The sequence below is a fragment of the Phyllostomus hastatus genome, unplaced genomic scaffold (assembly GCF_019186645.2).
Source record: "Phyllostomus hastatus isolate PE091 unplaced genomic scaffold, TTU_PhHast_1.1 phas_contig_38, whole genome shotgun sequence".
Taxonomy (NCBI): domain Eukaryota; kingdom Metazoa; phylum Chordata; class Mammalia; order Chiroptera; family Phyllostomidae; genus Phyllostomus; species Phyllostomus hastatus.
This window is the reverse complement of record NW_025333869.1, coordinates 10,197,241-10,214,744: the sequence shown is the minus strand read 5'-3', so window position 1 is coordinate 10,214,744 and position 17,504 is coordinate 10,197,241. Positions and strand designations below refer to the sequence as shown.

Genomic DNA, 17,504 nt, shown 5'->3' with positions numbered 1-17,504 from the left:
TTACAGATGACTTCTTAACAGAAACACTCCAATCCAAGAGAAAATGGCAAGAAATATTTCAAGTATTGAAAAACAAAGGCCTGCAACCAAGGCTATTCCATACAGCAAGGTTCTCAATTAAAATAGAAGGTGAAATAAGGAATTTCCCAGACAAAACAGGCTGAAAGAATACATCTCCACCAAACCAGCACTGCAACATATGCTAAAGGATTACTATAAGAATAGGAAGGAAAAGAGTGAAAAAGTGAGGAACACAGGTACAAAGGGGGGAGAATGAATAAATACTTACTAATAATTGCCTTAAATGTTACTGGATTAATACTCCAATAAAAAGACATAGAGTAGCTGAATGGATAAGAAAACATGACCCTCATGTACACTACTTACAAGAGAAACAAATTAGAACAAAAGACTTACACAGACTGAAAGTGAAGGGTTGGAAAAAAGTATTCCAAGCAATTGGACAGGAAAAAAAAAGCTGGGGTAGCAATGCTCATATCAGACAAAATAGACTTCAAAAGAAGGGCCATAAAAAAAGACCCAGAAGGACATTTCATAACACTCAAGGGAAGAATCCATTAAGAAGACATAAATATTATAGACATACATGCACTCAACATAGGAGCACCCAAACACATAAGAAAAATGTTGGAGGACTTCAAGAAAGATATACCAGGGAATTTTAACATCCCACTCTCAAAAATGGATAGCTCTTCCAAACAAAATATCAACAAAGATAATGCAGCATTGAACAATGTCCTAGATCAAATGGACTTAACTGATTATATATATATATATATATATATATATATATATATATATATATATATATGAGATATATATATATATATATATATATATATATATATATATATATATATATATCCTTTCATCCCAAAGAAACAAAATACACATTCTTTTCAAATGCACATAGAACATTTTCAAAGATAGACCACGTGATAGGACACAAAACAAGCCTCAACAAATTCAAGAAAATTGAAATCCTATCAAGCATTTCCTCTGACCACAAGGGCCTAAAGCTAGAAACCAACCTCAAGGACAAAATTCAAAAACACACAGACTCATGGAGATTGAATAACATGCTATTAAAAAATGAATGGGTCAAGGATAAGATCAAGGAAGAAATCAAAACTTTCTGGGCACAAATGAAAATGAACTCACAACAATCCAAAACTTATGGGACACAGTGAAGGAAGTCCTGAGAGGGAAGCTCATAGTGATAAAGGCTTACCTTAAAAAGATAGAAACATTTCAAACAAACAACCTAACTCAAGGAACAATAAAGACAACCCAGAGAAAGTAGAAGGAAGGAAATAACCAAGATAAAGCAGAATTAAATGACATAGAGACTAAAAGCACAATTCTAAGAATCAATAAATCCAGGAGCTGGGTTCTTTCAAAACATAAACAAAGTTGACAAGCCTTTAAGCAGAATCATCAAGAAAAAAAGAGGGCCCAAATAAACACAATCAGAAATGAAAGAGGAGACAGTACAACTGATATCACAGAAATACAAAAGATTGCAAGAAATTACTGTGAAGAACCATATGTCAAGAAATTTGAAAACCTAGGTGGAATGGAAACATTTCTAGAAAAATATAATCTTCCAAAGATCAATGAAGAAGAAGCAGAAACCCTGAACAGACCAATAACAGTTGACAAAATTAAAGCAGTATTCAACAAATGCCCAGCACAGAAAAGCCCTGGACTGGGCAGTTTCACAGAGAATTTTACAAAACATTTAAGGAAGAGCTAATTCCTAACCTTCACATTTTATTCCAAAAAATCCAAGAAGATGAAAGACTCCCAAATTCTTTTCATGAAGCCAGCATCATCCCAATCCTAAAACCATATGAAGACACAACAAAGAAAGAAAACTACAGGCTTATGTCATTGATGAACATAGACGCTAAAATCCTCAAAAAAATATTGGAAAACCACATCCAGCAATACATTAAAAAGATTATACACCATGGTCAAGTGGGATTCATCCAAGGGATGAAAGGATGGTACAATATTCACAAATCTATAAACATGATACATCATATAAACAAAATGAAAGACCAAAACCACATGATCATATCAACAGATGCCTAAAAAACATTCGATAAGGTATAGCACCCATCAATGATAAAAACACTCAACAAAGTGAGAGTAGAGGGAGCATTCCTCAACATAATAAAGGCCTTATATGAGAGACCTACATCCATCATCATACTCAGTGGGCCAAAGTTAAAACTTTCCCACTAAGATCAGGAACAAGACAAGGTTGTCGACTTTCACCACTTCTATTCAACATAGTATTGGAAGTCTTAACCACAGCAATAGACAAGAGAAATAAATAAAAGGTATCCAAACTGGAAAGGAGGAAGAAAAACTGACCTTGTTTGCAGATGACTTGATAGTGTATATTGAAAATCCTATAGACTCCATCAAAAAAACCATTCGACCTAATAAATGAATTTGGCAAAACAGCGGGATACAAAGTCAATATTCAGAAGTCAAAGGCATTTTTGTACACCAACAATGAAATATCAGAAATAGAAATCAGGAATAAAATCCCATTTGATATAGCAACAAGAAAAATAAAGTATCTAGGAATAAACCAAACCAAGGATGTACAAGACCTGTACTCAGAAAACTACACAACATTGAAGAAAGAAATTAAGGAAGACACAAACAAATGAAACCAAATACCATGTTCATGGATTGGAAGAATTAACATCATCAAAATGTCCATACTACCCAAAGCAATTTATAGATCCAACTCAATCCCTCTTAAAGTATCAATGGCATATTAAACAGATACAGAACAAACAACTCAAAAATTTATATGGAACCAGAAATGACCCTGAATAGCTGCCACAATTTTGAGAAAGAACAAAGTAGGAGGGATCACAATACCTGATATCAAACTCTATTATAAGGCCACTATAATAAAAACAGCTTGGTGCTGGCATAAGAACAGACAGAGACAAATGGAACAGAATAGGGAGCCCAGAAATAAACCCAAGTCTCTATGGTCAATCAATATTTGACAAAGGGGGTAGATGCATGAAATGGAGTAAAAAAAATAGCCTCCTTTTTTAAGTGAAATAAATATTATTTATTTAAAAAACATCAATTGGTTTTGGAAAAGTTCTTTCATCTCCTTATTACCCTCCATTTTTATCACTTCATTAAACAGGCGGTAACATCTACATGAGGTTCCCATGATTGAAAACAGTGAAAAATTAGAAGATTTTTCTTTTATTCCCATCCCCAAATACAAACAGTGCACGAGGCCTGTGGAAGGCCAACTTTGAACAAAGCTTAGCTGGCCATAATGCCCTGGAGTCCTCCAGACCATTAGAAGTAGGGACATACCTCATTTTACTGAGCTTCGCTTTATTATGCTTGGCAGATAATGCATTTTCATCAGTGTAACTACAAGGGTCTCCACCAGCAATAAGATTGTGACTCACTGAAGGCTCAAATAATACATGTACACTAATCTTCTAGACAGAATGGTATTTCACACTTAACAGGCTGCAGCAGTGTAAGCAGAACTTGTTTATACACCAGGAAACCAGAAAATTATTGTCACTTTCTTCATTGAAAAATTTGCTTTATCTGATGGTCTGGGACCAAACCTATAATATCTCACATATGCCTATAATCAGAGGTAGCTGACAGAATAAAAATATTTTTGTGGGGAAGCTCTGCTTTTTACCTTGTCTAAAATTTGTCACAGTCTCAGTTTTTCCTTTCTTTCTGTGTCTGATTATGGTCTAGAAAACCACTGGGAACTTAGAGCTCAGGCACAAGGGTAAAGGCACAAGTTAGACCACAGCAGTGACCTCATGCATTTCTCAGGGCTGCTTCCAGCCAACTCTTGGTGCACATAGGCATGCAAACTGAGATGATGATACACAGAAGTGCTCTTTCCAGCAAAACCGTAATAGCATAGGAGGCAGCCTGATCTCAAGGTCCCAGCTGATGCGGACTGCACAGTCACAGGATTCAGCTGACAAAAACCAGATGGCCAGCTCAAGGATGCTGACAGTGAAGATCCATGTCAAGGCCTAAGAATGACATCCTATACATTCTGCATGTTCTACATGTCCTGCACGACCAGTTTTGTCTCCCCTGCTTTTAGCCCTATAAAATTTGCTAGTTTGACCAGAACTGTTAAGATGGTCTTTGGGATGAGAGACATTCCATCTTTTTGGGTCACCGGCACCTGAGTAAACCTCCTTCCTTTTCCATCAGTAACCGTCTCACAAGTTTGGCTTTCATTGCAGCAGACAGCCGGACCTGGGTTTGGTTATGATTCTGGGATCTCTGTATTTGGATCTTATTCTCTCTCTCTTTTTTAAAATATATTTTATTGATTATGCTATTACAGTTGTCCCATTTTCCCCCCTCACTCCCCTCCACCCTGTACACCCTCTCCCACCCATATTCCCCCTTTAGTCATGTCCATGTGTCATACTTATAAGTTCTTTAGCTTCTACATTTCCCATACTATTCTTACTCCCCTATCTACTTTCAGCCTACATTCTATGCTACTTATTCTCTGAACCTTTTCCCCCTCTCTCCTCCTCCCACTCCCCTGTTGCTAACCCTCCATGTGATCTCCATTTCTGTGGTTCTGTTCCTGTTCTAGTTGTTTGCTTAGTTTCTTTGGTTTTGCTTTAGGTGTGGTTGTTCATAATTGTGAGTTTGCTGTCCTTTTACTATACATGTTTTTTCTTTCTTTTCTTTTCTTTTCTAAAGGGATAAGTCCCTTTAACATTTCATAAAATAAGGGCTTGTTGATGATGAACTCCTTTAACTTGACCTTATCTGAGAAGTACTTTATCTTCCCTTCCATTCTAAATGAGAGCTTTGCTGGATAGAGCAATCTGGGATGTAGGTCCTTGTCTTTCATGACTTGGAATATTTCTTTCCAGCCCCTTCTTGCCTGTAAGGTATCTTTTGAGAAATAAGCTGACATTCTGATGGGAACTCCTTTGTAGGTGACTGTCCCCTTATCTCCTGCTGCTTCTAGGATTCTCTCCTTCATTTTTACCTTGGCTAATGCAATCATGATGTGCCTTGGTGTGTTTCTTCTTGGGTCCAACTTCTTTGGGGCTCTCTGAGCTTCCTGGATTTCCTGGAAGTCTATTTCCTTTGCCAGAATGGGGAAGTTCTCCTTTATTATTTGTTCAAATATGTGCTCAATCTGTTGCTTTTCCTCTTCCCCTTCTGGTACCCCTATAATTTGGATGTTGGAATGTTTAAAGACGTCCTGGAGGTTCCTAAGCTTCTCCTCATTTTTTTGAATTCTTATTTCTTCATTCTTTCCTGCTTGGTTGTTTTTTTTTTTTTCCCTTCTGATCCACTCTATTGTTTTGAGTCCCAGTTTCCTTCCCTTCACTATTGGTTCTCCGTGCATCTTCCTTCATCTCTTTTATGGTAACCTGCATTTTTTTCATGTAATTTGCAACCAAAATCAACCAATTTCGTGAGCTTCCTGATCACCAGTATTTTGAACTGTGCATCTGATAGACTGGCTATCTCTTAGTCACTCAAAAGGATGAGCCCTGGGGGATTGATCTGTTCTTCTGTTGGAGACATGTCTCTCTCTCTTTCTCCTTTTTATTTTTTCCCCGGTCTGGTCGGTCTTGTTACGGTGAGGGGTGGAGCCTTAGGTGTTCCCTGGGGCTGGGCACCCCAGTCACTAGATTGTGACGTTGTATGTGGGGGCAGGAGGGAACAATGGCAGTAGCTCCACTCTCCTGGGGCCTCAGTACCCCCCCGGGATCCTGGGTTGCATGCTCTGCCCTGGTCCACAGTGCTGCCTCACTGGGTCCGCCAGCTGCCGCTTGTGTACTCAGGGTCCACCACTGCAATCTTGCACATCCTGGAAGGCTTACGCACTCCCAGTTGCCTTTTGCACCCAGTTCTCCCCGATCTCTGAGCGCCAAGACCCATGCCTGCTCCTCCTCTCTGCCCCTCTTACCGGTCTGGATGAACGGGTCTACTTCAACTTCTTGGCTGTCCGACTTCCATTCAGATAAATTCTCTATCAGTTCTGGGTGTTATTCTGCCTCTAAATTGTTGTTGTTCTAATCTTGGTTGTGTGTGGAGGTACGGTGCATCCACCTATGCCTCCATCTTGCTGAGAGTCAAAAAATAGCCTCTTAAACAAATGATGTTGGGAGAGCTGGACAGCTACATGCAAAAAAATAAAAAAAAAAGAGAAAGAAAGAAACTTGATTAACTTATACCATACAAAAAAATAAATTCAAGGTGGGTAAAAAACTTGAATGTAAGTCATGACACCATGAAAGTCCTAGAGGAAAACATAGGCAGGAGAATCTCAGATATTCCACAAAGCAATATTTTCACCAATTTGTCCTGTAGAGCAAAGGACATAAAGGAAAGAATAAACAAATGGAATCTCATCAAAATAAAAAGCTTCTGCATGGCTAAAGAAAATAGCATTAAGTTGAAAAGAGAACAAACTGTAAAGGAAACCATATTTGCCAATGATATCTCAGACAAGGGTTTTATCTCCAAAATATATAAAGAACTCACACAATTCCACTCTAGGAAGATAACCCATTTAAAAATGGGCAAAGGACTTGAACAGACACTTCTCCAAGGAGGCCATAAAAGGACCCAGGGGCATACAAAAAGATGCCAACATCACTAGCCATTAGAGAGATGAAAATTAAAACCACAATGATATACCACTTCACACTGGTCACAATGGCCATCATAAACAAATCAACAAACAACAAGTATTGGAGAGGATGTGGAGAAAAGGGAACCTTAGTACACTGTTGATGGGAATACAGACTGGTGCTGCCACTGTGGAAAACAGTATGGGATTTCCTCAAAAAACTAAAAATGGACCTTCCTTTAGGCCTGGCAATTCCACTGCTGGGATTATATCCTAAGAACCCTGAAACACCAATTCAAAAGAAGCTATGCACCCCAATGTTCATAGCAGCACAATTTACATTAGCCAAGTGCTGGAAGCAACCTAAGTGTCCATCTGTAAATGAATGGATCAAAAAACTATGGTACATTTACAAGATGGAATACTACACAGCAGAGAGGAATGAAGGAGCTCCTACCCTTTGTAACAGCATGGATGGATCTGAAGAGCATTATGCTAAGCGAAATAAGCCAGGCAGTGAAAGACAAATACCATATGATCTGACCTATAACTTCTAATCAACTAGTAAAACAAGCAAGCAAAATATAACTAGATACAGTGAAATAAAGAACTAACTGACAGTAACCAGAGGGGAGGTTTGAGGGGATAAAGCAGGGAAAAGGGGAAGGGTTTTTTTCAGGAGCATGTATAAAGGACACTTGGACAAAACCAAAGGGTCATAAGATTGAGGGTGGGAGGTGGGGATGGCTGGGGTTGGGGGAAGGTTTAGGGGGAAAGAGGAGAGTACTGTACTTGAACAACAATAAAAACATTAATATAAAAATAAAAGCACATTGATTTCTTCCATGAAATGTTTGGGCTTCATCACTTATCTCCTTGTTTTAAATCTCCAAGTTAATGATGTGTGCCGATGGAGGCTTCCAGCAACCATGGCTACGTGAGCATTTATTCCTGTGTTTACCTAGCATCCTAATGCCTGGCTTTTTCCTGGGGGTAGTGGAAGTTGGGAGGAGAGGAAAAGGCTCCATGCTGTTCTATAGAGTTCCCATGCAGAAGGAAAGTCAATGAGAGGTGAATGCTCATGCCCTAGACAGAGCGGAGTCGCTCCCATGTCTTCTGTCTTCTGCACGGCACATGTGAAAGAGGTCATTCCAATCTCAGAAACAGGACAAACAAAGCACAGAGGCAGGGAAGCAGCTCATGGATGGAGTCAGGGAAAAATGTGAAGGAGCAAAGTGGGTGAGAAGGTGAGAAAGGCAGGCGGGTCGGACAACAGAAGGCTGGCCAGTAGACCAGGGTGTGGGGAACCTAAGTAAGTTTTCCAGATAAAACACAGGAGGCTGGTTACATTTGAATTTCAGATACATAATTCATCATTTTTTTAGCATAAGTATGAGAAAGGAAACAGTGCTTCCACTTCTCTGACTTGATCAGTAGCCAAAAGAGAACAATGAGCCTTGACTTGCATGGCTCAGTGGGTTGGGCAATATCCCACAAACCAAAAGCAGTTTGCTGGTTCAATTCCTGGTCAGGTCACAGGTGTGGGTTGGGAGCCAGGTCCCTGATTGGCAATAGGGGGTTGGCAATAGGCATCCAGTAGATGTTTCGCACATCGATATTTTGCACATTATTGATGTTTCACACACCATCGATGTTTCTCTCCTCTTTCTCCCTCCCCCCTCTAAAAATAAATAAATAAATAAATAAATAAAGTCTTTAAAAAAGATTTTATTTATTTATTTTTAGAGAGAGAAAGGAGGGAGAAAGAGAGAGAGAGAGAGAAACATCAATGTGCGGTTGCTGGGGACCATGGCCTGCAACCCAGGCATGTGCCCTGACTGGGAATCAAACCTGAAATGCTTTGGTTCGCAGCCTGTGCTCAATCCACTGAGCTACACCAGCCAGGGCTAAGTCTTTTTTTTTTTTTTTAAAGAGAGAGAGAGAGCAATGAGCTCTCCCAAATTTTTTTACTAAGGTGAGAACCATGGCGGGTAATCATATATATGAATACAGTTTCAAATACTGAAGATCAACTGATATAGATAACAGTATCTGTTCTTTCTACATCTGATAAAAATCACCTTGAGCAGTTTCAAAAAATTTGTTTCCAGATCCGAATTAAAATTTTCTGACTTCTGTGGGCACAGCAACTCAAACTTATCTTCTCTACACATTCCTTCCATTGCATATAGAACCGTGTGTATCCTGATTGAAACTTCTAATGAGACAGATGGACTTTTTTTTTAATCCTCTGCCTGTATAGAAACCCCTCAGCTCCACTTTCCAGGAGTTAGAGCATTGTTTCAAGGCTTCTTGAAACTCTTCTTTAATGGGAAGATGGGGCCTGTGTGATGATTCTCTGGGTGCTAGGAGTCAGTCCCAGGGGCTTTTGTGGACACCCTAAACCCTGGGCTGTTCCTGGCATTTTTCCTCAGGGATATGAGCAGAGGGGTCTTGAGCAGAGCAGGCAGAACCCCAGAGACTCATAGTATTCCTGGGGCAAGGCCTCAGGTGCCCACTCACCAATTCTCTTCATGGCTTTGTAGAGGCTTTGTAGACCTTCAAGCAAGGCTGTAAATAAAAAACCTAGTATTTTCAAGGTTCAGGTTCTTTCTGTTGACAAGTATGTCCCACATGCCCCATGTTCCAGTGGGCTGGCCTCCAGGGAAGGGCCTGATCCAGCATAGAACTGCCTCCTAGGTTGTCTCTGGCAGCAGCAGGCCTCTAGTGCCCCACCACACCTGCACCCATCCCCTTCAGTCTCTCTGGTACCTTGCCTAGCTGAGCTTTGAAGGACTCAGCAATTTGAGGCCGATATACATTGCTTCTCCTCGTGAGCACGTTGATGGCCTGCTAGTTGGTCCCTGCAGGGGTGCACAGTGTGAGCATCTTCACTTCTTCAAGGAGGCCTGATAAAAGCTGGGGAGAAGGGAAGGCAACAGCCTGGTGGCCAAGCACTGGGGACATACCATCTGGATAGCTTCAAAACCTGATTCTCAAAGTGTAGATAAGACATCTAGACAGAAAATCCACCTGTCCTTTTCCCACCCACACCCACAAAATGGTGGGTACAGCCAAGCCTCAGCCTTACAGTGATATAATCTGAGGACCCTCTAGTCATCTGATCTGCTCTGGATATTGCCTGGGGCCTTGAGTTTTATCAGCAAGACCTCCTGCCCTGACCTCACTTGTGCTAGTGGCAATGGGGAAAGGTCAGTACTGAGGGTCCAGAAAATTGGATCTGAGTTCTGGTCCAATAGCCCAGTGGCAAGCTGACTCACCTCTCTAAGCTTCCATTTTATTCTTTGGGAAGTAGAGATAATAAAGATTTCACAGGAAGTAGAGGACATCAACATGGTGGGTTAGAATAGAAAATGGTAGCTCTTGTTGATGCCTCAGTTACCAAAGTGAGGTAGGGAGTAAATTTGGCCTGGGGTGATGGCATGAGGGCCTTCTGGGCTAGAGTGTAGAAATGCTATTGGTTTAGGAGGGAATGCAGACACCACAGGCTGGCAGGGTAAGTGGGGCAAGGAAAAGCTGAAAAACCTCTATGTCCTGCCCCTTGGGCCCATTTCAGCCCCACAACACTCACAACATCATCTCATCCAAAATTCACAGTGACACACAGGGTCCAAAGTGCTTGGGGTCATTTGGGAGTGAGAAAGCTCAGATCTATCAGGGTGGGGTTGCTTGCGTAAGGACATGCAGGCTCACACAGCAGACCACCTCTGCATCTGCACCTCCATTACTCAGGGAGGCCACAACTGCCCTCCCCCTTGTGTCTCAGGGGTATGTGTAGACCAGAGCTGGGGAAGGTGGGGCCTGTGTGATGATTCTCTGGGTGCTAGGAGTCAGTCCCAGGGGCTTTTGTGGACACTCTAAACCCTGGGATGTTCCTGGCATTTTTCCTCAGGGATATGAGTAGAGGGGTCTTGAGCAGAGTAGGCAGAATCCCAGAGACTCATAGCATTCCTGGGGCAAGGCCTCAGGTGCCCACTCACCAATTCTCTTCATGGCTTTGTAGAGGGTATCCATGTTGGGGTCTGGGTTGAAATGTGGGCTGCCTGTCACTGAGATACCCTCCTGTTCAATCTGCAAGAGAACTCAGGCCTGCTCAAAGTAGGAAAGTTGGGAGGGCATCCCAGGCTCCTGGCCTTCTTTGCAGCCTGCCTTGGTAGGTGAAATCTAGCAGGGTTCCTGTAGCTAGTGGCTGAGTCTCCATTCCTCCCTGATCCTGCCTGACTTGATTCCTCCTGCCTGACCACCTGGGTAAGGGGAGGACTGAGGGGTTCTTCTTGGTCCAGGGCAGCAGCTTTTTGATATAACAGTTTCCACTCTACACCAAGTTGCCATAAGGCCCTTTGACCTCAGGGCTGCAGAAGCTGTATTGGTTGAGAGCCCTCAGGTTGGAGGGAGAGGCCTTTTAAAGAGGAGTGAGGCAGGGCCAAGCTAGTTAGCACCTCTCTGCCATCCTGAGAGATGGAATCCCAGCTCTCAGAGCCAGTTCCAGCTTTGAGGGGTCAGGGTTTGGAGACTTGGACAATACAGGCAAAGACTTTGAAGGTGGCCACTGTGGCCATTCCCAGAGTTCCCATACTTACCGTGTGGGCCGGAAGAAGAGGGTCTAGAGCCTTGGTGGTAGCCTTTGGTGTTGGAAAGAGAGAAGAATCAGGAAAAAGTCATGGGATAGCACTAGGGAGGGCTGGTGAGAGATTGTAGAGAAGGGAGAGAGGGCCTGGCCTGAGAAAGAACCAGCATGGGCTTCAGAGTTCAACAGTGTTTTTATCAGGGTGACAGCACAAAAAACGTGTGTGTTCCCTAGCACCTTGTTGTCTTCAGAAGTGTCCTGGCTGTACCTGCTGTTTTCCCTCCCTTAACCTTCTTTCCAGGGCTGTTCCTAGGCCTTTTGTGATGAGATTCCAGAGACTAGCAAAGATTCCTTGGGTGATGGAAGCTTGGGAGGAGAAATGGGGGGCAGGCCCCCCCATTTCAGGCTGTGAGCTTAGGGGTACAAGAGAAGGGGGATTGCACTGCATCCTGTGGGAAGCGACTTTCCTGGGTTTAGGTGGGTCTATAGAGCACATCAGCTGTGTAGGAAATTTCTTGACAAGGAGGCACCCTAAGAGAATGTGCCCTGTCTGGTCTGGCTGTGAAAGTTTGATGGTTCCCTGCTGGGCTTTGTGGAATTGCCATATCTTCTCCACAGAATGGCCCCTTGATTAAAAGGCTGGCACCAGCCAGAGCCACAGCTCGCAGGGAGAAGCCACTAAATCCCTCCTGTCCCTGCCCTGGGGTGTGGTCTCTGATCAGGTTGTGCCTCTCCTAGTCAATGCCATCTGAGAGAAGGCAGCAGGCCCAGCTCCCCTCAGCTGCCCCTAGCACCACTGACAGGTAGCAGGAAGGGATAAGCCCACCCAAAGCTACAAGAACAATGAGCAAGTAATGACAGGCTTCATGGAGCTCAACACTGCCTGTAGAGTGGCAGGTGAAACTGGGAAGCCAGGTGTGGTTTGAACTCAGCCTGCTTGCTTCCTGATAAGTGGGTACTTGCAAGAAGATAGAGATCCAGCACACCCAGCTGAGCACTGTGACAGGTCAGGGCCTTTGCAAAATCTACAGACTCATGCAGGCAGAGGGTTAGGTTTAGAAAGAACTGCACAATGCTCTGAAAATTGTGAAATAAAGCAGATAACCAAAGTACCTGGGTCCTTGACGTCCAAATCTGTAATCCAGGGCTTGCTTAAGGGCTCTTTAGACTTTTGTCCTACAGAGTTTCTTAGATGCAAATGACTGATCCTCTTAAGTAGTGTTTTTGGTAGAGGAGTGGAGGAGATTGGTGATAGGCATTGAGTATGAGGGACACTCAGAGAGCCTTCAAATAGAAGGGAGTTTAGTCCCATTGCATTTGGTCTTCCACTCACCTCTTCACTTACTCATTCTATATGCTCCTATCCCACTCATCTACTCCCCCACCTACCACCAACCCACTCATTCATTCATCTATTCAACCATTCTCCACCCAGATATCTGACCACTCCCTTCCTTCCTTCCTTCCTTCCTTCCTTCCTTCCTTCCTTCCTTCCTTCCTTCCTTCCTTCCTTCCTTCCTTCCCTCCTTCCTTCCTTTTTCATTTATCCTTTCACCCATCCATGTATCTATCTATCTATCTATCTATCTATCTATCCATCCATCCACCCTTCCTTCCATCATCCTTCTATCCATCTAGTCATCTACCGTTCCTTCCTTCCATTTGTAATGTCTATCTATTTATCTACCCTTCCATCCAATCCCTGGGTTAGATCCTGAAAATACAGAGCAGATTCCCATCCATAGTACAGCTATAAGGATATTTATTTTGAGTAAGAGGTAAGAAGCCATTCATTTCATGTACTTTGCTTGAATTTCAAATCTCTGGTGACAGATTTTCTCATCTCATTTCTCAGCATTATATATATATAATTAGCAGAAATTATAGCAGAAATTATTAGAAATGATTCCTTGTGGGAATTCTGTTAGGTAGCAGCTAGGAATGAGTGGCCAGAGGAGAAATAAAGCCAAGGCCCTTGCCATTACAATCTAACAGAGAACTTAATACAGGAGGCTAGAAGCAAAATGAAGACATGTCTCATCCATCAACTCAGCAGTACTTAGCTCAGTTTGATAAGATTTCTGGGTGTCCGGAGCATTACAAGCAAATTAGCATAGGAGGAAGGGAGACTGTGTGGAGAAAAAGGGCTTCTGTAACAATCTTACTAAGGTTGCCTGGTATTCTGAACATCACAGGCAGGAATTGCACAGGAGGAAGAGGGAGGCCTATACTGGGAAAAGGAGCTTCTGTAACTATTTCACTAAGTAAAGCAGAGAACCTTTACTAACTAAGAAAAAATGCCTTTGTGGCTGCATATTATTCCCAATATTTAGTAAGAAGAGAAGGAGGGGGAACTTAGAAGCTGACTAAAGTATATAACCCCTGAACCTCAATAGTTGGTGTACTTAGATTAGCTGAGTACCCACTTAAGTGTATACAACAAGCTTATTAAAAAACTTACTAACAAACTTATTAACAGCTTTATCAGTGCTTGCTTGCAGCTTTGTGCCCATATGTGTTTCATAAATACACCTGCTAGCTCATTTCCATTATATGTACTTGTCCCTCACTTGAATCATTCTCTTGCAGGAGTAGCCTCTTGGTGAGGCAAGAGAATAGTCTCTTGGTGAGACAAGAACCAAAGCAGGGAAGAGAGCCTCTTGACTCAGATATGTTTGTCCCCATCCCTAACAATTCCATCCAGAGAGCCTATGCAGTCCCAGATGTTGCCCAACTATACATCTCTTGTTTGTGGAGTCATTAGCTGCTGTTACCACTATTAGTAATTTGAGCACCTTCCATGTGCCAAGCTCTGCAAGTTAGATGCTTTAGATGCTATAGATGCAGTGGTCTTCTCTTCGGTTTATCTTGACAGTTGCACTAGGTTAACATGAATGCCCCATTTTATAGGCAGAGAAGCTGGACTCAGAAAACTTGTTGAAGTTACACAGCTAGTAAGTGATAGTGCCAAGGAGTTAACCCACAGGCTAACTAAGAAGCTGAGCTCTGTTTACCTCATCCACTCTATCAAAAACTCAAACTTTTGCAGACAATGAGTCTTCCTGAAACTCATCACTAAAGGAATGGGACAGAGGAATGCAGGTCTTCTGGGAGTTTGGAGGGCCTCTGAGCTCTCAGTGTTGAGCTCTGGGTGCCACCCAGGAGGGACTTTCTTCTGCCCCCATGCTGGGACTCAAGGGGCTGTCTGTGTAGCAGTGACTGACCAGGCCATATGTCACAGTGGAGTGACCCATTCAGCAGGTCTGAGGCACTATTTGTAAATAGCTTCCTAGGCTGTTGTGATTTCACTGCATTGAGAAGCATCAGCCTCACTTTATACTTCATGGTTTTAGGGGAAGAAAGGACAATTTTCTTGGAATCAGATGCCTGGATATCTGCATGGACCAATAGAGTTCCAAGTTTTCTTACCTGAAACCCACCCCCGGCCTCACTGTTGGAAGAAGGTTCTGCCAAGGGTCCTGCTGGGTCTTGCCTGGTGTAAGCAGGTCCAGACAGGAACATTTTCACTGAAAATGTGACTCAGTCCAGCCTGTGACTCTATATCTGTAACACATTTTATGGTCATCACAGGGGAACTTCCATGTCTTTGCCTTCTGTCATTATGACCTGGGAGGTAGAACTTTGGCTCTGTAAGAAGGCATAGATGCCCAGATGCATACCCCATCCCCCATGCCTCCAAGCTGATCTTTCATCTTCCTCTGTTCCCAGTCCTAGTCCAGCTTGGTGTCCAGAGGACACCTGGTCTTCACTGGTAGCTCAGATAGTCTTAGGTGGGGTCTACCTGCAATCTTGCTGCCACAAGCCAGCTCTTCTAGATGGGTAGCCAAGGCCTAAAGACATTGGGCTCTGGAGTGAGGCTGCTCAGATTCTAACCCAGATTCTAACACTCACTAGTGTGGCAACCTCACTTACTAGTAAGGATAAACTGGTGCTTATCTTCCTGATGCCTCAGTTTCCTCATCTGTGGACAAGGTAACTGATATCTACATTGTAGAGGTGGTATGAGGCTCAAGTGAGATATTGAGTGTGAAGTGGTTAGAAGAATGTCTGGCACATTGTAGTTGCTCAGCAAATGTCATGTTATAATGCCAGGTTGACCGGGTTCTTAGAAGGGAACTTCTGCCTGCCTAGCTGAGTAGGGTCCCAAGGATGGGCCTTTGTTCTTGCCCCACTGGGAGCAAGGCCCAGAATCAGTTCACTTGGGCCAGCAGGTGATTTTGGAAAGTGCCTAGTACTGGGCTCTCCCTGACACATCTGCATCCCCAAAGGCTTTTTCCCACCACCTGAGACAAAACTGGCCCCTTGGCCTGTTCTGGCTGCTTTGTTCGAGGCCATACAGCTGCCCCACCTTGACCTTGTTGTCCTCACTGTTCTGTCTGTCTAGTATGTCTGAACCTAAGGCCACTGGGTTGTGATAATTGGGACAAAGAGATTTCCTGAAGCAGGATAAGCCTGATTCTAGTAAGGCTCACAGAGAGCCTGAGGATAGAGGTGAAGAGACCTGAGTTTTAGCTATGCCTCTGCCTGCTAGCTGTGGGGTTCAGCAAGTAACCCAGTGTCTCTGAGACTCAGTTTTTTAATCTATACAATGGAAAGAGCAGTTCTAACATCCCAGGATGCCTGGGGACAAAATGAAGCAAGGTATGCAGAGCTTGCAGCATCATGCCTGTTTAGGGGATGTCATTTGCTCATTGTCTTGGTCTTCCTTTTGTGTTTTCAACTCCTTAGCACAAGATAGCTTTGGACTTAAACATTCCTGGGAATCTGTTAATTCAGCTGGGACATGGGTGACTTGGGGACAGGTTGTGCTGTTCTCCCTACCTCTGCTCTAGGTCTCTTATAAAGCATGGACTTCAGCCAAGCAAGACCCCTGTGGGCTAGATCTTCCAACCACCACTCTTCCCTCCTCAATCCTAACAAATAAAATAAACCCTTGTTTCCTGGAGACTAACCCACCCACCCAGGCCCCAAGAGTAGCCATTGATGAGCCCTCTAGTATCAACTTATTCAATCAGGTTACTCTCCAGCTAAAGGCCTTTCAATGCTCCCCATTGCTCTTAAGGTAAAATCTGAGCTCCTTAGATTGCCATATGAGACCCTTGGTACCCAGTTCTGCCTGCTTCCCTAGGTACATTTCCCTTACTCTTTGACCTTCCTGCCAAGGCCCTTAAGCTATTTCCCTCCAAAGCCAAGCTTCCCACCCTTCTGGGGTTTTGCACACACTACTTCCTTTGCAAGGGACCACTGTTTGATTCTTCCTAACATACACATGTGCACATACACTGCACATATATATATGGCTCAACCATGATACCCCCTAACTTTGAGCAGACTGACCTCTCCCAGAAGGGATTCGCTCTCTGAGTTCTCCCATCTCCCTGTACATTTCAAGGGTCCTTTATCTGCCTGTTTCACCTGCCTTTGTCTCTGGTGTGAGCACTTCTAGGGTGAGGCAGTTTCTTCCTGTATTCCTTCCCAGTAGGCAGTACAGGGCTTGGTCTGGAAGGCAGCAGCAAGTATTGACTGAGCTGATCCCTCTTCCCAAACTCTCAACACTGCAAAATCTCTCTGATTCTGCTTGCTCCACACTTACCCAGGCTTTTCACCAGGCCATTCTAGTCATCTCACAGCCTGCTGTCCCCAGGCAGATGAAGACACACCTGGTCAGCACTCCCTGCATTGTGAGACTCCAAATGCCTGGGCCATGTACAGTCATTCCTCACTATATCGTGGTTCACTTATTGTGGCTTCACTGTATTACAGGTGTTTTTAAAAAAATATATCTAATTCTGTATCATGGAGTTTTCACTCTATCATGGGATTTTGTGGTATATAGGTATTTATATAATATTTATGATTTTAATTATTTTTGCCTAAAAATTTAAAACAATATAAAAATATAAAAAGTGTTAATTCAAACATATTAAAAGAATATTAAATCAAAATAAAATACAGCATGTATTTCACCAATAAATGAATACCATACTGTACACAATGGAAATGCAGTACGCCACTACTGCTTGCAAAAGTTTGCCAACATGAGATTGTATATGGCACACACTTGGCTGATGAATGGAAGGCAACCAACCACAGAACTGTGTTCTGTATCCTGGGTGCTGACTGACTCAGTGACTGTAGCATCTGTCTGTTTGCTCTCCTGCACTGTGCCCATGTGTTCAGCATCTCTCCTTGTCCACTTCACATCGACGTCTCATCTCTGCA

The 17,504-nt window shown here is 43.1% G+C and overlaps 1 protein-coding gene across 1 annotated transcript in view; it reads right to left on the bottom strand.

Annotated features, from left to right (window-relative positions):
- Window positions 1-16,896, bottom strand: part of LOC123821135 (annexin A8-like) — a 32,761-nt gene extending 15,865 nt beyond the window's left edge. The window contains 4 exon segments of the mRNA XM_045842426.1: window positions 9,446-9,630; window positions 10,220-10,234; window positions 10,675-10,765; window positions 16,876-16,896. Coding sequence (XP_045698382.1) covers window positions 9,446-9,630; window positions 10,220-10,234; window positions 10,675-10,765; window positions 16,876-16,896 — 312 coding nt within the window.
- Window positions 16,897-17,504: the final 608 nt, after the last annotated feature.